Source organism: Paramisgurnus dabryanus, chromosome 17 (assembly GCF_030506205.2).
Source record: "Paramisgurnus dabryanus chromosome 17, PD_genome_1.1, whole genome shotgun sequence".
Classification (NCBI taxonomy): Eukaryota; Metazoa; Chordata; class Actinopteri; order Cypriniformes; family Cobitidae; genus Paramisgurnus; species Paramisgurnus dabryanus.
In genome coordinates this window covers 34,719,061-34,744,573 of record NC_133353.1, presented here as the reverse complement: position 1 = coordinate 34,744,573, position 25,513 = coordinate 34,719,061, and the positions used below count along the sequence as shown (strand labels likewise).

Here is a 25,513-nt window from a genome sequence, read left to right as displayed (position 1 = left end):
TTGTTTTCTTGTGCCTGTTTGTGTCATACTGTAAAAAATGGCTTCAACTGTGCTCCTAATTTTTTAATAATAAGATTGTAAGTGTAGTGCCCTGAATTGGTGGAAGGATGATCTCTGAAAACTCATTTGTTGGATCATTGTGGCATCCTTGTTTGCATTAGTTGGCTTTTGCACTTTACTGTTACTTACGTGACATTGGTGTTTTCCAACATTTTCCAGCGACATAGGACAGTAGTTGATGTTTTTGGCATTTGTCAGGGCAGCGTGAAGTAGCCATAAAGATTCAAAATAATGAAACCTTCTGAAATCAGTTTATTCCTTCTATAGACGATTATACTTTACTCTTTATACCATAATGCACAACATGAATGAGGATATACTTTAACCCATATCTGCTTTGTCTTAGGAGCATTTTATTTTTATTTAAGAGTAGGCTATGTCGTTCTCGGGCAGCATGTGTTCTTATGTACACACAATAGCTATTTGCATTAGCAAATGAATAACTTAGTAATTTGCAAGAATAACTTGTAAGTTGCTTTGGATGAAAGTGTCTACCAAATGCATAAATGTATTCTCTGCTTGAATTATCTAGTATTTAGTGTGAGGGATATTTTGAGGTTATATTGTCTGCACAACATAATTTTGTGTGTCTATTGTAGTTCTTTAAAACATAATTTAAAGGATAAGTCCATTTTCTTTAAAAAAAAAATCCAGATAATTTACTCACCATGTCATCCAAAATGTTGATGTCTTTCTTTGTTCAGTCGAGAAGAAATTATGTTTTTTGAGGAAAACATTTCAGGATTTTTCATGTTTTAATAGACTTTAATGGACCCCAACACGTAACAGATTTAATGCCGTTTAAAATTGCATTTTCAATGGAGTATTAAAGGACTCTAAATGATCCCAAACGAGGCATAAGGGTCTTATCTATCGATACTATGCACTTTTAAACCACAACTTCTTGTCTATCTCTGGTCATATGACGTGCCAGCGCGACCTCACGTAATTGCTTAATGCCGTGGAGAGGTCATGTGTTATATATATGAAACGCACATTTGCGGGTCATTTTAAACAATAAACTGACACAAAGACATTAATTAGTATCATTCAACACACAACAACGTCGGAACGCTCCTCTTTCTCCATACGTGTAAACACTGGGGTGTAGTTTCGGATACTTCATCCGTGACCTCTTGGTGCATCACAGGACCGGAGAGAGACGAGAAGTTGTGGACCCTTATGCCTCGTTTGATAACGTTTAGAGTCCTTTGATACTTCGTTGAAAATGCAAGTTTAAACGGCATTAAGTCTGTTACGTGTTGGGGTCCATTGAAGTCCATTAAAATGAAAAATCCTGGAATGTTTTCCTCAACAAAACATAATTTCTTCTCGGCTGAACAAAGAAAGACATCAACATTTTGGATGACATGGTGGTGAGTAAATTATCTGGATTTTGGACTAATCCTTTAAAGTCAGTAGCGTAAAGTCGGCAGTTCAACATAATTACAAAAAAATTTTGTACAGTTGTCAGTTTTTCAAAAACTATTCAATTTTTTAAAAACCTTTTTAAAATTGTAGTAAAAGATTCTCTGTGTATCCAGAATTTCCTGTTTGTTTCCGACAATAATCTTCATATTGGTGCCAGGAAGTTTCTGATTGTATTGTTCTGTCTTTGACCAATTTTGTTGGTCTGTTTCTTGGACATTGCTGTTGTTGCATCTTTGGTATATTAAAGTCCTAATAATTTGTTTGTTTTTCTTTGAATAACACCTCTTTCCCCTTCCCTCAGCAGCTCTCCCAGCTCCCCCAAAGCACTGAAAGTCAAGCAGGAGGATGGGGCGAGAGAGTTTCAAAGAGATAACCAGCTTAGGTAGGAGATGGGCTGTTTCAAAAGGAGGATGGAAGAAGCCAAATGAGAAATTACTCAAAACGCTCTTTCATATAGTCAGAAGTGTAGCGGCGGGGGCTTAAATGTCTGCAGGCGTTTTTTTGTTTATTTTATTAGTACTTTATTTCAGCATTTGTGTCATCTGAAATCTATTTTGTCTCGAGGTTGTGTAGATTAGATACTTTTTTATTAAATCAGCTGTATGCTACTAGTTTGTGTTTGACAAGTGATATTTGAGCACAGGATGTCCTTGAGAAAGTTGCGTTTGTGGTGCTTTTAAATGTCAGGGAGTAAAGGATTCACAAAATTTGATTGTTAGGAGAAAAAATTATTAAAGCTTTGTGTTTCTTATAAAGTTGGGCATTTTTAGCATAATCACTTTTCTGTGCCAGGTTTAAAAGTACGGTAACACTTTACAAGAAAATATGGTTTGTTAACAATAGTTAATGCATTAGCTAACATAAACTAATGATAAGCAATGTTTATTTTTAACACATTTATTGACCAGATATGGTATTGGACAACCTTGAGATTAACATTTTAAGATGAAGGTATGCTATGCAGGTATTGTTTATTGTTGGTTCATATTAATCAAAATACTTAACTTGTGTAAACAAATACATTTGATTGTAAAGTGTTACCAAAAGTACTAAACAGTTAAAAATTTTGCTCAGCTTTGTTTTGGTTGGTTTGGTATAATGAGTAACAAAATTGTTTTAAGAGCATGTAAAATTTATGATCGATTCATTAAACTTTTCTTCTGGGAACAGAGACATAACTGAAAGAAGTACCATTTGTAATACAACATATTGCTTCGAGTTAGTTTAGGTTCAGAGTTGGTTGGAAGCTAAGCTTTATAGTTGCAAGACTTTGAAAATCTAGAAATTTCAAGACTTCACATGAGACTTCACATCTTGCTACAGATTTTCCTGGAGATTCACATTTGATGCAGTAAAGCTCTGTAGATTTCTTCTTGAATCTATAAAGTTGATGCAAGCAGTGTGCAGGTATCACCTGAAATGGATTATTATGTCCAAAAAGAGATTCATGCAATAGATAAACAGTAAGAAAATCAAATATTAAACTTTGGGTAACTTTATAATCTGATCTGGCCATAAATTCTTATGTGATGCGTGTTTGTGACAAAACATTCATGTCTTTAGGTTTATCATCATTGGAAATGGTGACCCAGATTTGTGTCTAATGGATCATTTTCGAATAGTTAATCCATGAAAAAAATATGTTTACCCAACATAGCACATGGTGAGATATCACAGCTTTGTAATTACTGCAAAGCAGTCTACTGTAAGCAGCATCTGTCTGAAAATTTGAATTCATACATAAATAGTAGGGCTGAGCGATATGGCCAAAAAAAAATATCAGGAAATGTTTTCCATATCAGTCGATATCGATAATTATCATGATGAATAACAAATCTTTATTCCCTTCAAATTTAAAGGCAGATTTTTGCTTCTGGTTTTTTTTAAAGCCCTATTGACTTCCATAGTATTCTTTTTTCCTACTATGGAAGTCAATGGGGCTTTTGATCGATTTGGTTACAAAGTCTCCTCAAAATCTTTTCCTTTTGTATTTATCAGATTGTTCTATACAGGTTTGTGAAATTAAATAAGAAGTACTTAAAGGATTAGTCCATTTTCTTAAAAGAAAAATCCAGATAATTTACTCACAACCATGTCATCCAAAATGTTGATGTCTTTCTTTGTTCAGTGGAGAAGAAATTATGTTTTTTGAGGAAAACATTGCAGGATTTTTCAAATTTTAATGGACTTTAATAGAGCCCAACATTTAATACTTAACTCAACACTTAAGTATTCAACGGAGTTTCAAAGGACTCTAAATGATCCCAAACGAGGCATAAGGGTCTTATCTAGCAAAACGATTGTCATTTTTGACAATAAAAATAACAAATATACACTTAAACCACAACTTCTCGTCATGTAGATCCGGACGTGATGCGCCAGCTGACCCCGCGCAATACGTCAAGAGGTCACAGAGGACGAACGCGAAACTCCGCCCCAGTGTTTACAAGCGTCTTGAAAGAGGACCGTTCCTACGTTGTTGTATGTGGAATGATACTAATTAATGTCTTTGTGTCAGTTTATTGTTTAAAATGGTCCGCAAATGTGCGTTTTATATATGTAACACGTGACCTCCCTACATCACTACGCATTTACGTTAGGTCGCGCTGGACCGGACCTACACGAAAAGTTGTGGTTTAAAAGTACATATTTTTTATTTTTCTTGTCAAAAATGACAATCGTTTTGCTAGATAAGACCCTTATGCCTCGTTTGGGATCGTTTATAGACCTTTGAAACTCCGTTGAAAAAAACTGTTAAGTGTTAAGTATTAAATGTTGGGCTCTATTAAAGTCCATTAAAATGAGAAAATCCTGCAATGTTTTCCTCAAAAAACATCATTTCTTCTTGACTGAACAAAGAAAGACATCAACATTTTGGATGACATGGTGGTGAGTAAATTATCTGGATTTTTCTTTTAAGAAAATGGAATATTCCTTTAAATAATGTCTCAACAATTGTTCAGAGAAATGTTAGCATGTTAAGCATTTAGCGTGTTCTTGCAGTCTTTTTAAGGAAGTCACGTCACTGCACAGCCATATTTGCAACGCCTCCCTTTAGGGCTGCACGACAAATCGCACGCGATTGTCACGTGTATCTTGGTTCATCCCCGATTATGAATGCGATATTTCCCCGCTAGTCAGTGAACTACGGCTCTTTGTAGTAAATGCCGTTCTATCTGAAAGCAGCTGATGGCTTTTTATTACTAATCAAGGAACCGGCTTTACTGATGAGATGCATGTGAAAATCGTGTGCGATTGATCGTGCAGCCCTACCTCCAGGTATTGCTGAAGCAAGTAGATAGGGTGCAGGCGCAAAGCTCTTCTAAGTGTTCATTTAAAAGTTGTGTGTTTCTTTAATATTGTAAAAGATGAGGAAGATCAGGTAAAGCTGAGAGGATCGAGGAGCAAAAGTGATTTTGTGTCTGTACAACATAGTGTCATGAGGAAAGCATGAAGTTTCATTCTATATCATTTTCAAAGATTCAATTGCTCATGCTGGAAGACCGATTCACAAATGACACATGTCTTGAAAGTGTTGCTCAGTTAGGTAAGGATTGATTAATCCGGGTTTTGTATAAAGCAAATCTGCATGACAGAGATGTGATCAGTAGGGTCGGCTGGTGTTTAAACATTACCCCAAGATTTTAGTTCTGTTCCGGTTGATGGTTTTTTGTGATCTTTAGTTGGATGTTGAAGTTGTGCGGTACTGTAGAGCTTTTTGAGTAGAACTTGAACTACCTAACTAAGTTTACTTTTTGTCAAATGTTTTGTCTTATTTGTTTTAGTGAAGAACAGCTAGTAAGAAAGCACTGACTTTTATCAGGTGGTTACATGTTTGAAGTTCATTACAGTAAATTTAATTTCTAATTTTATTACGATCACAGTTCAACTTGAAACTCCCCTTTACTACATAGACATAAAGATGATCGTATGCAATATTTGAGTTTTCCTTTAGTTTGTCTTTGTTTTCAGAATGTTTATTGTTTGACAGCTAACAGAATTTGCTGAGTAGTTATTTGACATATTTTGAGCATTGTTACACATGCATTCTTGTGATTCAATTGTAGACAAAAGTCTGAAGGATTTAAAAACGGCAAGAAATCACAATCATGATATTTACTAGAACATTGTGAGTACATTCACACTGCAGTCAAAATGAGGGTTTTTGCTCATAAGTGATCCAGATCTGTCTTTTTTTTTTTTAAGCTGCATGGAATCTGATATTTTCAATTATGATTTAAGCCACTTTTATATGTGGTTCTGAATCAGATACAGGTCAGATGTTTTGCAGTGCGACCTGAACAGTATTTTCACAATGTATTCGACTTTTACATCATTCTAGATTGATACGTGTCATTTTTAATTTTGGAAATATGCACCAGCAGCATGTTTGCAAAACCATTTAAAAATGCATGCAAAATGGGAAGCGCGACACTTACCATAGGTGGTCTAAAAGGATGTACAAAATTACTTTTTCATTGATACCTTTTATAAACTCAAGAGATGTGAATTCAGCTGCAATTAAATTACCACCTGACTTTGGTGTTTGGCTTCAAAAAATTTGTCAGAAAATGTTTATGTTGGTGATCAGAGAAAAAGCGCATGGAAGTTCTGGTTTCGGACGACAATAAAATCACTAACTAGCCCCTGTAAATGTTGAAAATACCTTGCGTCCCCAGGAGAAACAATTAGCATCCGAATAGGGCTTAAGACACATAACACATAATGTTTATGTTTGTGAATCCTTTAAAGCTGCCACCAAACTGCGTTTTTAATTTATGATTATGAGAGCTTATGAGGTAAAAAAAAATTACCTCAATATTCCAAAATTACAGTTTTTCATTTCAATTTCATTGCAAAATATTTAATAGCATAACTAAATCTGATTCCAGTACACTAGAGGCTTATTTAGTCTCGCCATGTTCACAGATAAAGCCCATTTTCTGAACATCTCATGAATAATGCACACACAAGTGAAAGATGATCTCATTGCAGGGCTGCTAGATTATGATAAGAAATACGATTACTCAGTGACTTTGAAAACATGCATTTATTTAAACTTTTTATTAAGTAAATGTTGCAATAGGCTACACGGGTCAAAGCGTGTTGTGTCTTTGAAGTGCTTTACAAACACATAGGCCCAGTACCATGCAATTTATATTTGAATTGCACAATAATTGTTTTACCTCGAATATCTTGTATTTGTATTTGTTTGAATCAAAAGTTTAAAATAAAAAATGATGAATTGCACAGCCCTATCTTATTGGTTAAATTTGATAGCATTTCAGGAATACGTGTTTGACGTTATTTGAGGGTCTGGCCTTAAACAAACAAAGATTAGTTTGCTTTGCATTTCAGTCAGGTGGCTTTATTGGGCATTCCTCAGTCAATGAGCCCCACAGTGGAGTCTGGCTTTATTAGTTACTTCCTTGACTTCTCTTCTGAGGGGCACTAATTCAAAATATGTGTTTGAGTGTCGTGTGTGGCTCGTCATGTCAAAATATATGTTCAGTGCGTCATGTGAACCATGTGCATCATGTCAAAATACGTGGCTGCTGTGTTCAAACTGCGTTGAAAAGGTTTATGATAAAAGAGACGCCTACGTTCACAAAATACTCGCAGCAAGACACTCACTTAACATTAAACTTTGATTACACATGAGATTAAGCGAGTATCTGGCAAAAGTTTAGCGTCACTTTTATCTTCTGCAGCAGGCACGTATTTTGACATGATGCACATAGGTTCACATGACGTGCCAAAAACATATTTTGACATGAGGGGCTACATACATGTTTTGATGTGCTTTGCATTGTCAAGCTTCGCAGCATCACCCGCCACTGTTTGATTTATTATTAATTCCCTTCTTAAAATTTTGTTGAATGCTGGTAGTTTCAGCTTGGATTTAAGGTGTAATTCAAGCTTACACTTTTGTGTCTTTTGCAAGTGTTTTTATTTTGGTGTGGAGGTGCATTTAACATCTGTCATACTTGCATGGTTTTTGTTGAGAATGTTTACGTTTTACTGTGTAACTGTATCTCCAATTTGACAGAAGTAGAGAAAAATGCTATATTTTATATAGCATTTTTTGTATATTAATTGTGCAAGACCAAATTTACAGCGTCTCAGATGTGAAAGTTTGTTGGTCTTAATGTATTTTTGTTTGTTTCCGATTGTCAGAACTCTTATATCTGTATTGAAGAGCTGTCACATCTGTAATGTTTTACTCTTTTAAATTTTAAAACCACGGTTAAAATATACTATGTTCTTGAGAGGAAAACTCAAGGTTATTTTATCTTAATGTGGGGGAAATATGAATAAGGCTTAAAGGGACAGTTCACTCCCCCCCCCAAAAAAAAAATCTTTCATCATTACTCTCTCTCATGTTGTTGCAAACCTGTATATTTACCTTTGTTCTGATGAACTCAAAGGAAGATATTTTGAGAATTGTTTGTAACCAAACAGTTCATGGACCCCAGTCACTTCCATAGTAGGAATTAAGAATACTATGGATGTAAATGGGGTCCACGAACGATTTGGTTACAAACATTTCTCAAAATATCTTCCTTTGCGTTCATCAGAACAAAGAAAGGTTTGTAACAGGTTTGTAACAACAAAAGAGTTAGTAAATGATGACAGAATTTTCATTTTTGGGCGAACTATCCCTTTATTAAAGGGATAGTTCACCCAAAAAAGAAAATGTTGTAATTTTTACACTCAAATGTTATTTAAAACCTGTATGAGTTTCATTATTTTGTTAAACACAAAGATATTATGATAAATGATTATAAGCACAAATTTGGCGGTACCCATTTGCTTTCATAAGAGGAAAAACAAATAATAAGGAAGTCAATAGGTAGTGCCAAATTTGTTATGATGTATGAAAAATTAATATATTATGATTAAAAAAATGAAATATGAAATTGGAATGTAAGAAAAAATTATATTCTAAATATTTAAAGCATGAAAAAATTATAAAATATACATTTCAATTTTAAATCGCTAATAGTCAGTGTAAATCCCAACATCAGTTTTTTTTTGCTTAGATGTTATCAGTTTAACACTCGTCAGTATATGCACAATTACACACAGTCACGTTTATAATAGCTACACCTCAGATCTAAACACTAGATGTTATGGTAATGTTTCAGATAATTATTATTTGTATAGTTCTTTTCATTTTATCTGTTTTTAAAGACATGCCGGCTCGTTTACATTAATTTCCTCTCCTTTCATCTCATTCACGTCGGAGATTCGGGTTGTAGCTTTGAAACCAGTTGGATTTATTCTTTCAAACTTTATATATTTACCAGAAAAATAACAAAACACAAAGTTTTAGCTTGAGTAATGCTTTTTCTTTGCTTTTCTCTTCGCCTGTCACTGTCCAATCTGCCACTCTACAGACAGTAGACACAAATCGTTAAAATGCTAATGACGTTTGTTTTTATGGAAATAAACACTGGCAATATATCTCCTTTCTTTCTCGAAAAAATAACAAAACCCTATTGAGGTCATGTTCACTAATCGTGTGATAAGTGGATAAAGTCATTATCCCAACAGGCCTAACAACAAAAGTACATTTTTTGGGTGAACTGTCCCTTTTATCTGCTGTCTATACTTTAAAATATTGCAAATTAGTAATACCAAGTTTGAAGTAAAAGTTTGAGAACCACCCTTTTAAAGTGTATATTGCCGAGGTGCACTAAAGTATGTTTGTGCATTGCTATTCATGGTATCATTTGCAAATTCCTTATGTACTTTCAAACTCTTGCTATTGGGTTATTCATTTCTTATGAGGGCCATTTTCATGTAAGATGGAAAGGCATGTCTAGTTTAATATGACGGCTGTAATTTAAAATATTAATTGACCAAACATTGCAGTCAAAGTCTGTTTTAGTTAGGGATGCACCATCTTGATTTTTCATGGCCGGTTTTTATACCGATTTTCTTAACAAGCTAATTGGCCGATTCCGATCCGGTTTCCCAAATTTTTTTTCCTTTTTTTTTTCCTTATCAAGCAACAAACAAGAAAGAATGAATGAAAACAAGAATCACATGTAATCATCTAAAATTAACAGCAATAACTGTGCAGCAGGCTACGTTCAATACAAATATAAGTTGTTAAATGAGACCATGACATGGATGGTTGAGTGAGGGTTGAAGGTCTTGCCTGTTTTGCATTATCAACAGACTTTTGATACTTATTGTGTTCTATCAGGTGATGAACTTAAATGTCTGACCAAGTTTGTTGTGGTGAATGCAGGGCTCTCCGGTTTTATTTAAAAGTTTGGAGTGAGATAACATCTGTTAGGGGAGGACCCTCTGCCCCACCAAATTCTCAAGTTTTTGCTAGCAGTTCCCTATTATTCATAAGTGACCAGCACAAATATAAATTATAACAATTTATAAAGTCTGATAAAAGACAAACAAATGTATTCAAATTAAATAAGTTGTTCTACATATTAAAAAATACAAATGTATCTAAATTAAAACGAAATCTGTATAATATACAGTAGGATTGCAGCACTAGCGTGTATTTTAAGCTGTGTTTAAGAGAGAGATAAGGTTACATGTTTAGTACTAGAGCCCGACCGATATGCATTTTTTTGGGCCGATGCCGATACAGATATTACAGAGTAAAAAAAGACCGATAACGATATATATCGGCCGATATTCATTATGTGCATATTATAGTACAGTACACATATACTACAGTATAATATACTACAGTACTGTACATAGAATACACTATATACATTAACAGAATATACTATATATGAATACTTTTTGCAATGATCACTCTATGATCACACCACAAATGTGGTGATCAAACACTTAAAATGACGTGACAAAGATATGTAATATAGGCAGGTGTGTTTTACAAGTTAACAATAAACTTTATTATCCAAAATGATTCTGATATAAGTGCACAAAACAGTAAATTTGACTTATTATAAATAACTTTAAAACACAAACAAAACAAAATACATATAACTTAAACCATTGTCAGTTTTAACGAGAATAATGTTATATAGGGCTTATTTTAAAAAATGGAAACTTATAAAGTCATTGTTTATTAGCTTTAGAGTAAGTTATGGACTTCACAAATTAATTAAAAACTTACCGTTAAGACGACAATGCTTGAATTACTGACAACATACTGATGTAGGCTAATGTTTAATGTACTGCACAACTTTTTTATAACACGAACCCACAGTGTTCTGCCGGGACTTTAAACTTTTATAAAACTAAAGCGTCTGCTCTCCGCCTCTTTTATTTAAGAAAGGGTGTAAAGTTGCGCAAGCTTATTTAATCAATTGCTTTGAAATGAGCATGTAACAGCACAAGCAGCTGTACTCCCACAGACTGCGCGTCAGTTTAAGCGCGTCCTTTCTCCGCCTCGCGTCATTTCTTCCGCTTGCGTTTGAAACAACTCGCAAGTGGACAAAAAAGACTGATTAAAACCACCAAATGTAAACAGGAATGTGTCTCTCTCGTCCACTTATAATCCAATCGACCAAAGCGCGCCTTAATACCAGGTGTAAAATGTTTTGAAGAAACCGCGTGACTGCCGCGGCCGCCATCTGAACTGAGAGACTGACTGAAGTGAAGGGGGTGGGGGATTGGCTGATGTCACTACAGTGAGTGACCTGAGTCGCCATTAGCAACCAATAGGGCGCACTCTGCTGGACAAACAAGTACTTACATCTTTCAAAAGCATTTAATGTGTTCTGTAAGGAACGTTCATATCGGCTTCATATCTGCAGCTAATACGCCGATACAGATATATCTGCGACATGCTCATATCGGCCGATAAAATCGGCAAAACGATAGATCGGTCGGGCTCTATTTAGTACTACATGGCAATAATAATGAAATACATCTCTGGTCCTTTCATTAATTTCAGGAAGCCTCTACGTTAGTTTCAGGTAAGCTAAAGCTTTTGATTGCAAAGCAGTTGGAGAGTTTTTTAATAAATCAAGCATAATTTACACGTACTTTGGCTATCTTCAAGAAACCTGCGTTATTTAAAGCATTTATCGGATCTTGCTCTTCTAACTCTGTGCGTGCATGTGCCACGCATCCAAGTGATTGACATCAGAGGAGCGCGAGAAGAATTCAAGACAGCTAAACTCAACAGATAACTTCCCTGCGCCTCGTCCATTAATTGTATATTAGTGATGCACCGATGTATCGGCTGCCGATATTTATCGGCCGATTTTTGATGAATTTGAAACCACCGGCATATCGGCAATAGCACGAGAAAAAAAAATCGGTATCGGCCTATTAATTAACTGCATAAAGAAACCCATTATATGTAAAAAAAAAAAAAAAACGAGTTAATGTTGTTAATAAAATAAATGCTGAATAGCAAAAACCACCTTTGAAGGTTGTCATGCTGTCTTTGTGTCTCTCTTATTATGTTGTTCAGTTGAATGTTAATTAGATCCAATCCATGTTCAGTAAAAATAATTTGATGCAGAAATAAACTAGCAAATAGACCAACTGTATAGTATTGTATACAAGTGTTTAATATCGGTATCGGCATCGGTATCGGCCAGAAGTTGTCGGTTTACATTGGTATCGGTATCGGCCCAAAAAAATCCTATCGGTGCATCCCTATTGTATATAGCAGGAAAAGTTTTCAGTCTCTTAGAAATACAAGGTGTACGTGTGTAAACTGACTGCAATGCGTGTATCTCACAGTGAATGCGTGAGACTTAAAAGCCCTGCGAATGTACTGTTGTTTCTCCGCGATAAACCTGTTCTTTACAGACATTGCAGCTTGCAATCTTAATGTCCTGCGCACAGATTTCGAAATGCTTTTACACAAAAGACATGTTTGAGAATGATAAAAATGTAGTCTGTGCACGCGGGTGGACTTTAGTAAAAATCGGCCAAAAAAAAAAAAAACGGTGCATCCCTAGTTTTAATAAATTATAATTAATTTATGAGGAAAGTAAAATTTGCAACAATAACATGTTTTCTATTCAATTTTACAATATATGTTATATTAGGCCTGCACACTATACCGCTTCAACAACGGCATCGCAATGCGTGCATCTGCTGTAGTCACATTGCAGAACATACAGAGCTTGTTTTTCAAAAGAAACACTATTTTGGACTCCTTTGCTACACTATATAAGAGGTTTTACACAGCAGAAGAAAATCACAGATGTCTGTGACAAATCAGTGAGCTATACAAAAAATGCAAGGCAGAATTTAATTCCTCTTTAGCAGTGCTTTTATAAGTCATCTGGTGAAATTATCCAGTATTTTGCAATACAACTATTGTGTCGCCCTACTGTATATTAATAATTCTCCCATTTTCTGTGGTTTCATTTCTCTTTTCATCTAAAACTGCTCTGAAACCATGCAACACAGAAAAAAGCTCTATGCAAATAAAACTTCTCGTAAAGACACATATTTAAAGTCCTGCACTTGGTAGGTTTTTTTTCACAGCCTCTGAAGTTTTTTTAATTTTCTGTGATTTATCTCTTAAGAAACCATGCGCGTTCATTTTTTGTTTATAAGGAGCTCTTTGATGTTGGTAAATTATCTCAGCTTCAGCGCTGAAAGTGACGATCTCACTAATCAGGCCCAGATTGGCAATTGGGAGCACCGGGAGAATTCCCGGTGGGCCAGTGTGTTTTTTTTTTTTTGCCCCAAGAGCTGGTGTTGTCATGCCACCAACTCTCCATAGACTGCCTGCACTTACAGCATCCTTATTCATGTAATTTGTGGGTGGGAGATGTCCCCACCACTTTTTGCTCAAGTTGATTGTGTCCCAACCACTGAGTCCATTTACATCTAAAATGCATGGAAAACGCGGGACACCCAGCTTTTTTCTGCTTATCAAAGCATTTGCCGTCTGCATACTTTATAAATCCGGCTTGTGTATTGTATATTACGGGTTTTCAATCTTTTTCAACCCAACTGGTAAGACAAACCATTTTATAAAATAGAAATATAGGCGAAAACATAAAAACATTTGTTCCCTTTCAGTATTTTTTTGAATAAGTTTAATTGAATTATATTAAAAAAAAATTTATTGGCGCAACCTCAAAATATATTTGGGATTGTTGTGGTGCGACCCATTTTAATTTTCTTACAAAACGTTCACATATACTGTGGAATAATTAGCGAGCACTTTTTCATCAACGATGCATTTTTAATGTTTGTCAATTAATTTGTTTAATTACATTTTATGAATTCAGTTTATTAAACTTGATGTTTGGTCGGGGAAATGTAATTAACAATTGAAGAAAACGAAGAGAAAATACAGAAGCCAGAAAAATTTTAAACAGAAAAAATGGGATTTGTGAATATAAAAAACGGAATTTAAAATAACATGAAATTATTTTTATGAGGCCCCATGAATCTACACGTTTTAAGCATAAGAGCTTGTTTAAAAATGGGACAAGCACAAGTCAAGTGTGTGGTGTGGCAAATAATTTAAGATCAAGTGTGATTGTTCAAGCTTTTAATCTTCATGACAATGAAAATTTTCAATGGATGATGCTAAAAATTTTGCAGTGCTACTTACTAAAAAAGTTTATTTCGAGCACTGATATGATAAAGCTTTAGCTTGACTACGTGATCAAAAATGCTAATAATGTGTTACTAATTTTACACAACCCATGGACAGGACAGTTTGGGTACATTTACAACAGCGGCTGAATTAGGTAAATGATGTATTTTATGACTGACTCAAAGTTGGCGGATGGGAATATATGGTTTGTGTAAGCTTAGCAAACATTGTTGGCTGTTTGATAATGTAGTCAAGCCTAAAGCTAATCCAGTAATGCAGTGTAAAGAGTCATATATAAAATAAATTTGCATTCTGCTACATCAACCTTTAAACAAACCCTGTATAATGGACTTTATCTCTTATTTCTGTTTCAAACATATATGGGTGAATAATGCAATATTTTTACCTGACATTGTGTTGCATTTACTACATTGGCTCGATTAGGACAGGTAGTAACTGAAGCTGCTGGGACTAAGAGGAGGTTGGGATTAAATTGCATGTCTGGGTGTGTAAATACTTAATGAAGATAAGGGTGCAGTTATATTTAAACTTTTTTTGGCATTTACAAAAACGTATGTTGTTTTGATGATCAAAGATGAGCTTTAAAGGATTAAAATAATTGACTAAGGGGGTCATCGTGGGAGGAAGGCCTGATGTTTCTCTTCACAGGTCTTACATATTTGTTGTGTTGAGATTGATAGCTAATGTAATTTAAAGTGTAAATAATTTTTTAATATATTGGAAAAACTTCCATTAACCATGTTATTACTCTGTACTCATTTATGTCAGTGCATTGTTTTTTCATTTATCAACTTTCAACTGCTACAGTGGTGTTGAGTATATACTTTAATGAGTTTATCCAAAAAACGAAAATTACCCCATGGTTTATTCACTGTCATGCCATCCTCAATGTATATAATTATCCTTTTTCAGACAAACACAATTTGAGTAATATTAGAAAATGTCTTGGCTGTTCCAAGCTTTATAATGGTAGTGAATGGTGCTTTTGATTTAAATCCTAAAAAGTCCATCCATCCTTTAAAGCAGTAATCCACACAGCTTTAGGGGTTAATAAAGTTAGGAGTTAAGAACTAGGAGCACAGTGGCCCCCAACTGAAAATTTTAGGGGCGCAACCAGAAAATTTTGGGGCACATACTGTAAATCAACAAGCTAACCAAATATTCACATTATTACTAATAAATACTTTGATAGATGCAGAAAGTACAATGTGCTACATTTTAAAATTCAGTGTCACATCACCAAAAAAGGTCAAATTTACTGGTTGCACATGTGCAACTGGATGTAAAATTCAGTGGCACACTCTCAAATTTTGGTGGCAAAATGCCACCATTTGGTGCCAGTCTGGACTCTGGAGCCCTGAGAAGCACCATTTACTACCATTACAAAGTTTGGAGAAGCCAGGAAATTTTCTATTAAAACTTCGTTGTGTACGTCTGAAAAAAGATATAAGGTTGAAACATACAAAGGATAATTTTCATTTTTGGGTGAACTATCCTTTTTAGATTATTATTGTTTCATAAAATATAGGTCGGGATGTTGACAGATGCAATTTGAAGAATTTCGCTTTAGTAATGTTTTTGTCGTGGTTGTCTGTGGTCATGTTAGGCTATATTCTTGATTTAGTACTTGATGTATTGTATGTCTAGTAGGGGTGTATTCGTACCGGATCGTTTCGGACCAGGGCTTTCGGCACGGTGCACATGTGCACCGAATGGCCGAATGCAATCTTTTGTGTGCGGAACATAGGTGGAACATAATGTTGTCTGCGTTTCCACACGAACATATTAAGTGGCGGAAGTCTCCGCGTTCAGCGCAAGTCTTCTGTCAAACATAGCACATAATTCGGCCGGCAGAAAGATTTTTATTTACTTAGTTGTATATTCGTTTGATTATTGATGTAAACATTTACTCGACCTCTTACGTGTTGCATCTAAAAGCGTGTGTTAAACGCGTGTCAACGCGCTGTTTTGGTCTTTCAAAGAGGTTGCCCGTCTTTCGTAGCTACGCAATCATGAGACACGCTTTCTGTGACAAGGAGAATAAGGAACGCATGATCAGATTTTTCATCTGCACCTCACGTCAATCATATCCTTGTCACAATGCGATCAGCTGGTCGGGACAGAGAAGAGCTGTAACCTGGGCTTACTCGGCTGTTACTCCGCTGCGGAGGGGTTCGTTAGTTTAAGTCACAGCTTACATTTGTGACACAAGCAAAGATTAGGAGAAACGTGCAAAAGATAAAAGCTGGATATGTATGCAACTCTTTCATCTCAATATGAGTGTATAATATCATTAGTAAATTATCATGTTGCTTGCTATGCAGTTACGGTACACATAGAGCAGTAATATTTTTTTATACAGAGATGCTACATAGCCAATTCAATACTGGGAGTTAAACAATCCAAAATAAATCAAAACAAAAACATTTTTTGGTGGCAAAAATGTAGGCTAATAGTTCATAAATGTATTCAGGAATTGAATTTGTAAGTTCAAGGTTTTAGTAGAAAAAGTTTAAGACAAGGTTAAGAAAAGAGTTACCTACTGTACCTAGTGGTGAACTTTGCAGTAGTATTTTATTTATTCTTATTTTTATTTTATATATATTTTATATATTATATTTTAATAAACAGTTTTTAAAAAAGTGTAAACAAATTGTAAAAAAAAGTTCATAGTAATAAACAACCTGCAGTTTAATGTTTGCATTTTTTTGCACCGAAAATGAACCGAACCGCGTCTTCAAAACCGAGGTACGCACCGAACCGTGATTTTTTTTTTGCGTACCGTTACACCCTAATGTCTAGGCTATAAAAAATGTTTTTTGCTAGACTAGCATGAACACAAACAGATGCAAACAGGAGATCTATAAAGGAGAATTTCAGGGATGTTGTGTGTCATGTAAAAGGCTTAATAAACTTTATTACTGCATAATAATAAAAAATTATTTTTCATACACATACAAATTAATTTTCACAAAACTGCTATGGAGTCAATTATGTTGTGTGCTGGGAAAACCCTGCACTAAAAAATATTTTTCTATTGTTTCTCAACTTGACAAAAATAATATGCAAATAAAGCATGAACCAACTAATGTGACTAATCTTTTGACAAACTAATGCAAAAATTCAGGATTTGTAAAAAATATGTGATTTATGGTCAAAGAAGCTCAGTTCATCCAATATTGGCAGTTGTTGTAAAAAGTTAAGGGGGGCGGTTTCTCGGACAGGGATTAGACTAGTCCTAGACAAAAAAGAGCTGTCCAAACTGAAAACAGCTTGCAATGACATATCTTTAAAATACATCAGTACTCTTTGTTTTGACTCAAAATGTACGCCAGTAATGTTTGTAGTAAGGCATGCTTGTAAAAAAAAAGGCCTAGTCCAGGAAACTACTCCTAAATGTAGTAAATGTTTGAAGTTATGAATAATTTAAATGATTTCAAAATACTTGTTGTATTTAATTTGTAACAAGTTAAGGAAGTTATGGAAACCTTGGATGTTATCCAAGGAAGTTTATAATGAAATCTCAGCATCTTCAGCTTTGAGTTTGTTTGGACTTTACATTGAGTTTTTTGGTCACTACCCAAACTACAGGGCTCCAGACTGCCACCAAATGGGGGCATTTTGCCACCAATATTTGAGAGTGTGCCACTGAATTTTACATCCAGTTGCACATGTGCGACCAATAAATTTGACCTTTTTTTGTGATGTGACACTGAATTTGAAAACAGCACATTGTACTTTCTGCATCTATCATTAAAGTATTTATTTGTAATACAGTGTAAATTAGTAGAAATGTGAATATTTGAATAGCATGTTGATTTACGGTGTGTGCCCCTAAATTTTCTGGTTGCGCCCCTAAAATTTTCAGTTGGGGGCCACTGTGCTCCTAGTGAAAAAAAGGTAGTCTGGAGCCCTGAACTAACAAAGTTTATTTCTTAGTTTTTTGTTTCATTTAAATAATGTCTTAGTTTTTAAATAACTGATCGAAATTTTTCCTTGTGATCTTTTTCAGTTCTACAAACATGTTGTCCAAAGTGTGGAGAAATTCATTCAGAAGGTCAGTGCGTATCCTGCATTTATTCTTCCTGAACTTAAATGAGGTGTAACAAAAAAGGAATAGTTAAAGCATTTAAGTATTAATTAAATGAAACTTTTACATTTGCTTAATTCAGAATTTGCTTTTGTGTGTGCAGTGTAAGCCCGAGTACAAAGTCCCTGGTCTGTATGTCATCGATTCGATCGTTCGCCAGTCTCGTCACCAGTTCGGTCAAGAGAAAGATGTTTTTGCTCCACGGTTTAGTAAAAACATCATTGGCACATTTCAGAACCTCTACCGCTGCCCCACCGATGACAAGGTTTGTTTATTATTCATGTGCCTATGATTGATTATTTCATTAACAAAGATTTCTGTACAGTTTCTTTTTATGTTTTGTATTTGCATTGCAGAGCAAGATCGTCAGAGTACTGAATCTTTGGCAGAAGAACAGTGTCTTCAAAAGTGACATCATCCAACCTCTATTGGATATGGCAGCGGGTCTTCCTCCTCCTAGCGTTACACCTGTGTCTGCCAGCAGTGCGGTACCCATGAACAGCACTACACCCGGTAATGCCAACACGCGTAATACATCATGTAGCATTATGCATTTTTGTTGGCAAGTGTCACATTTATAACACTGGGATTTTGTGTGTTATTCCCTAAAGGAACTCCTGCAACTCCTGCCACCCCAGCCAACATAATGCCGAGTCTCCCAGACTGGGCGTCTCAGATCTCCAACACGGACACAGTAGCTGCTGTCGCCCAGATCTTACAGAGTCCTCAGGGCCAGCAGGTCAGATTTCTCATCTACTTTAACATCACTGTGTGATCTTTGCACTGCTGCATGTTCAGCTTTGTTGTGACTGGTGTACATTTTATAGTTGCAGCAATTAGTGCAGAGCCTGCAGATGCAGCAGCAGAAACCACAACCGTCTCTGCTGCAGGCACTGGATGCAGGTCTGGTGGTGCAGCTGCAGGCACTGACTGCGCAGCTTACCGCAGCCGCTGCAGCCAACACACTGGATCAAAGAGTCTCCTCGTTTAACAAGGTAAGATATGCAGGGATAATAAAACCATCTCTTCTGGACTTTAAAGGAAAATACTTTTTCAGAGTCTAATTTTTTGGTCCTAAGGATTTATTTGATTATTTCATCACTTAGCGTTTGATTTACATTTAAGCTTTACCTTCCAGAAAATGTTCTTCTTAAAATATATATACACATAATATATCAAATGAAAGAACAGACGTTCTGCTTTCAAACAAAAAACATTTGATCCTACCTTCATTAGTTCTCTTTTTATCCACTCTGAAATATGGGAAGGTTTCTTTAAAAACACAAAATTTTGAGCAAAAAGCTGAGATAATTCCATTTTTGTGAAGGACTTTTGATAGAGATCAGATTCATAGTGATCCTCAAAACTTACACGGACATACAGCTGTTTGCCCTAAGGCGATACGTCCAGGGTTTATTAGTTGCAGAAGAGCGGTATAATAGTGCTATTGCGGAACGCCGGAAATACTCGTCATAAGCGTTTTCTCTTAATTGAACTCGTTAATGGTGGGGAAAGAGTTAATTATATACATGGCCGTAGCCAGCTAGGAGGTCACAGAGGTCTGGACCTCGGTCATTTTTTCATATAAAATATAAAATTTGAAGTTCTCTGAATGACTAATTCATTTTTCAAAACGAATCCGCATATATAATTAAGTTGGGACAGTTTACTGTATAGCTTAGTGTAAAATGAGGAAGATTGGCATAAGCTGTGACGGCGCGGGTACAGAATTTGCAGTGTTGCCAGATCCCATTGTAAAAAATCCTCTTTTGACGTAGTGTTTTCGCAATTAATGTGACACTTTGACATTATCTATAAAGTGATTGTTAGGTGTAGGTTAGTATTAGCGATTTATCTGATTTTTTTCTGAAATACAAGGTTTGGACGAACTTTGTTTTTTAAGGCCAATTATTTTTGCTTGTTTTTCGTACTTATATCTGGCAACATGGAAACTGAAAGTTATCAAATAAGACTCATCATTCAGCGCGAGTAGGTTATTGCTGATGATACTACATTCGGTAAGATAAAAGCAGTAATCATCATAATTTTGTCTGTAAGAGTATCAACAGTATCAACAACACTATCGAAAAACAGAAAATAACTCTGGTACAAAGATGAAGAAGTATTGGGTTTAAATAAAATATGCCAAATATGTTCAAACACGTAGCGTAAAACGATTAAGCTAATCTCAACAAAACATACAGAAAGCATTAAAAATTCTGTTATTTAATTTAGTTTAGAAGTTAACCTTGCTGAGCACTAAACAAGTTCTTGTTTAAAATCTTGTAATGTTTTTGTTATATAATATTGCTTATTAAAATGATTACAAAAATAAACATTGTTGCATGAAAAAGTAATAAATAATCCAGTAGTCCCAGTCCATCCCCCAAAACAGAGAGTGTGTACCCAAAGTGTAAAAAGATTAAAACAGAATATTTTAGATTCTAGGTAAAAATGAAGTATGCTTCAATGTATTTAAACCACTTAAATACTAGCAAGTACATTTGTAAGTTATGTAAAGTTATGCTACAAATATACTTATTAAAAGTAAAGTTCTACTTGAGCACTACTTCACTTTACTTGAAAAAGTAAGAATACCAGTACCAACTAGATTTTTATTGAAATAAATGATGTCTCAAAATAAAACTTAGATGTTCTTAACTTAATTTTAAGAAGTACCAAAAACAAACGTGATATAAGCCACAAAATGAGTGCACGAAAATAGTACATTTACTAAGTGTACTTAAAAAGTGTATTTTATTTATGTGCACTTTTTTTCACCTGGAATAGCATTTGTTAACTCTTACTACCCTGGACCTCGGTAATTTTCAAACCCTGGCTACGGCCATGATTATATAATAATAATTATTCATTGTTTATTGTATTGCTGTTGTAACTGAACTGCTTTCTCTGCCCTTATTTCTTACTTTGTTGTCTTGCAGAAGATTTTGGGCCAGTTTGATTTTGGAAACGAGTCAGAACGGTGTGAGGATTTAAAAAAAGATGCTACACCACAATTGTATGTACTTTTTGAATCATTTTTTTCTTTTAACATGGAAATAATTACACGGAAAAGATCAAAACGGCAATATCCGTTTAAATACTAATGCATCACATCGTTTTCCACTTTTTATAGGCCATCTTAAAAGAATAGTTCACTAAAAGTAGACATTTACTCACAAAATTTCTTGACCCACAGATCATTTATTATATCATGTCCAAAATGACCCTATTTGGGTGGGAACAGAAAAGCACTGTTTTCATGTGTGAAGCTTTAAATGCACATGAGCTACTGCTCCTCACTCCCTTACCAAAAGAAAGTGAGTGCTTTTGGAAAAAAAATCTGATTCCTGTGAATACAGTCTGAGATAAAAGAATATTTAGCCACATTAGTGCTACAATATGCTAACAAACACGTTTAGAAAAGCTTTTGGGTAAAATAAACCAGTCAGGTGGGCGGGGCTTTGTTTGTGTGACATCACATTAACAAGAAAATCCAAACAGCATGTATAATAAGACTGAAAATGAAGGAGAGTATGGAATTTTTTTTTCATTGTAGGGTTGTTATGTTCACACACTGCCAACACACATTTATGTCCAAACCTTCTAAAGTGGATTTTGCATAATATGTGCCCTTTAAGGAAAAACTGCTGTTTCTTCTTGTTCATCTCTTTTAATTTTGTTTGATTTTTTTTGTCTCTGTCTTCACTGTGCTGTAGACCTGTGGTGTCTGAATCAATCAACACCTCAATTTTCCATCAACTGGCTGAACAACTTCAGCAGCAGAACCTTGAACAGTTTCAGAAACAACTGCTGGAGCATCAGCAGCATCAACAGAAGGTAAAATATCATCTGGAGGATGCCAAACAATTTATTTTCATACATTTATATTGATTTATTTATAGATGTAAAATGTTATTTTTTAACAGTCCATGAACATGGAGAGCCAAGACGCTATCTTTGCTCCTGAAAATTCAGCCGCTCAAAGCCAGAGCAATGCTCCACCGCAGCTCCAAGAACAAGAAACAAAACTGGATGACTCGATTGATAACCAACAAGAGGCAAGTTGGGAGAAAACCGCTCGTTTTAGATGTCGTGAATTTGCAGTAGTTGACAATATGTGAATTTTGCAGGATATGGATCTTGACGAGGGACATGACACTGTAGAAGAGGAACTTTTCGAGTCTGAAGAGAAGAAAACCAACAGCACACGATCGAGAACGCGCTCAAGATCTCGCTCCAGGTTAAATTTTGTAAAATTTATTTATTTTTGTCTGGAATTTTTACAGGTACAGAGCTTTCATGTAAATGAATTTTGTCCCCAGATCACCTAAGAGAAGGAGGTCAAGATCACGCTCTGGCTCGAGGAAGCGTAAACACAGGAAGCGATCACGGTCTCGGTCAAGGGATAGGAAAAGGAAAACTTCTCGTTCTTATTCCAGCGAGCGACAAGCACGGGAAAGAGAAAAGGAAAGACAGAAGAAAGGCCTTCCTGCCATCCGCTCAAAGTTTCTTAGTGGTAGGATTTACATTTCTGTTTTAATACTTTATAAAAAAAACTATTTAACTTTTTCATTTGAGGGAATTTATTCCAAAAAATATCTGGACTTATAGATGAAGGATTAGTTGATCTGTTTACATTTCTGTTCTCTATAAAAGAGTGATCATGTTATATTACAGGTTTTCTGATGACAAAAGCTATACGTGAGATAAAGAGACGTTAAGTGTTTACCTATAATCTACTCCTTTGCTTAAGGTCACAGACAGTTCTTTGCTTTGGATGGTTGCATCAGGTTTTGTGATGCATGATTTATCACAAGATGCTTAAAAACAAAACCACAAATATGATCTTTGAGCAACAGCCATGAAACAGATTTAGAAAACAGAAGCTGGAATATTTAGTCTAAAATGTGTTGTCATGTTTTGGACAATTAAGTAAACAACACAATGGGACTTTAAAAACAATACAACGAAAATACTGGGTGTGAATCAATATTTTTTGTAGTCTCAATGTGAGTCGTGTAAGATTTTCAGTCGCTTTGTGCTATTTCTTGTAGTTTGCAGTACTACTCTGTGGGTGGGTCAAGTGGACAAGAAGGCCACCCAACAAGATCTTACCAACCTCTTTGAAGAATTTGGACAGATTGAATCAATAAATGTAAGTTGACTTTGTAAGCATAAGCACGTGGGAACTCCAGCGCTGAAAAAATCCTTAGATGTTTTCACTTTTCAGTAAGAGAGTACAGAAAAAGACAAGTCTGTAAGAAATGTCCGATTTGATACTTTGAAATGCTCTAAAACATGGAGCATTTCAGGATACTTCAAGCAAATCTTCAATGTTTTTATGTGTGAATCTGAAAGCTCATTCATTGTCATGAGTAATTGGTGTCTTTGCTAAAAAATGAAATGCTAAAAATTGCAATTAACTTTCAGTAGGTGGCCAGGGCTCCAGACTGCCACCAAATGGGGGCATTTTGCCACCAAAAGTCGAGAGTGTGCCACTGAATTTTACATCCAGTCGCACATGTGCGACCCGTAAATTTGACCTTTTTTTGTAATGTGACACTGAATTTGAAACCGCACATTGTACTTTCTGCATCTATCAAAGTATTTATTAGTAATACAGTGTAAATAAGTAGAAATGTGAATATTTGGTTAGCATGTTGATTCAGGGTGTGTGCCCCTAAATTTTCTGGTTGCGCCCCTAAAATTTACAGTTGAGGGCCACTGTGCTTCTAGTGAAAAAACTTAGTTTGGAGCCCTGGTGGCGCATAGTGAAAGACAAAAATCCTCTGGCACAATGCACGCTATGGCTGGGCAGTATATACCATTACTGTGAATTAACCTCTCGACGCGCACTAATTCGTGGGAAGGATGACATCATTTTTTTTACGCTGCTAACAATATCTATATAGCCTACTGTCTACAAACATTAATAATATTAACATTATTATACATCGTTTAAAAGGTCTAGGGTTTTAGCATCAGTGTATGATCTCTGTTTTGAGATACAGATGCTCTAGCATCATAAATGTAGTATTTTGTGACAGAAGTCCAGATGACAACATGCAAAATATAAACGGGGCATTTTACCTTTGTGTTGATATAATGATCGCGAGTCGAATCCAGTCTGTTTCAGTTGTGTAAAAACTAGGGCTGGGCAAAAAAATCGATTTTTCGATTAATAGTTTTTTTTTTTACGTGGTCGATTCAGAATCGATTCTCAAAGAGCAGAATAGATTTTTTTTTTTCATATTTTTTCTGCAAACATTGAACGTAAGATTAACGTTAATCAAATTACTAGTCTTCTTCACTAGATGTCACACTCTTTTTTTGCCTTGCGCGATTTTACCAAGGAGCCTGTCATTCTTTCATTCAGTTCTTAAAATGCCGGTTTTAGGTGCTTCATCGACGTTGATGCCACCTTCACATAAAAAGTAAGAGGTATGGAAACATTTTAGATTTCGCAAACACAATAGTGTTGTGGCTTTTAATATCTTTTAATTAATTTCCCACTTGTAAACTTCTGTTCACTGTTCTTTTTATTAATATAGTATTTGTATTAAATCTATTTTCATTGAGTTGAATCGAGAATGAAAATTGAATCGAGAATCGAAATCGAATTGATTTGATGGCTTGTGAATCGAAATTGAATCGATCTGGAACATCTGAATCGATACCCAGCCCTAGTAAAAACCCATGATAACTGTCGAATAGAATACATCCAATGACCATTTTTGTCCACAAATGCGTATAATCCATGAAATATAGATATATAGTCTGTTGTTTACATCAGATTTCGCATGAACGTCTTCTAATAGAATATTGTATACAATCTGAGGACTATTTATGTCGTAACACTGTATATGAGATTACACCTGTCAAAAATCGTGACGTCATTTGACTTCATGGAAAATATTGATAGACAGAACGTGTAGCCAATTAGATAATGAATCCAACGATCTTTGTGTGATGTTTTATTTCCTGGTGTGGAATCTGCATTTTATATGCTAACATAAGGGTAAATAATAATAAGAACGAACGTGTATGCATGTGAACAAAAGACTTTTATTTAGGGGCTGACTGGCACTTAGAAAAGTCACTAGTCTTACAAAAACCCTTGCAAGAACCTAATTTTTGGGTCTATTGACCTCAAACTTAAAACATAACTTCTTTAGACTTGTGGCTTTGGGATCATTGCATTTCTCGGTTTCACACACATATTTATCATTAAGTTTTTTAGTAATAAAAAATGTTCTATTCCCATGTACATCAGCCTCTCTAACTTTTTTAATTTTTAACTTAAAATAATTAGAGTGACTTTTCAAGAGGTTAAAATCTATTCTGTGTATGCCATGAAATGCAAATAAGTGGGCGTGGCT

At 35.2% G+C, this 25,513-nt stretch overlaps 1 protein-coding gene across 3 annotated transcripts in view; it reads left to right on the top strand.

Moving 5' to 3' along the window:
- The window catches only part of LOC135777887 (SR-related and CTD-associated factor 8-like), a 34,927-nt gene that overhangs the window by 4,755 nt on the left and 4,659 nt on the right, over window positions 1–25,513 (top strand). Inside the window, exons 3-14 of one of the 3 annotated variants that reach the window (XM_065267448.2) lie at window positions 1,793–1,873; window positions 18,054–18,098; window positions 18,235–18,396; window positions 18,488–18,644; window positions 18,743–18,870; window positions 18,959–19,126; window positions 21,074–21,150; window positions 21,851–21,971; window positions 22,061–22,192; window positions 22,265–22,374; window positions 22,457–22,650; window positions 23,189–23,289. In XM_065267448.2, the coding sequence (XP_065123520.1) occupies window positions 18,566–18,644; window positions 18,743–18,870; window positions 18,959–19,126; window positions 21,074–21,150; window positions 21,851–21,971; window positions 22,061–22,192; window positions 22,265–22,374; window positions 22,457–22,650; window positions 23,189–23,289 (1,110 nt within the window). In that variant the 5' untranslated portion in view covers window positions 1,793–1,873; window positions 18,054–18,098; window positions 18,235–18,396; window positions 18,488–18,565. The remainder of the gene's footprint in view (window positions 1–1,792; window positions 1,874–18,053; window positions 18,099–18,234; window positions 18,397–18,487; window positions 18,645–18,742; window positions 18,871–18,958; window positions 19,127–21,073; window positions 21,151–21,850; window positions 21,972–22,060; window positions 22,193–22,264; window positions 22,375–22,456; window positions 22,651–23,188; window positions 23,290–25,513) is intronic. The other 2 variants (XM_073812346.1, XM_065288158.2) reach the window with 2 other exon arrangements.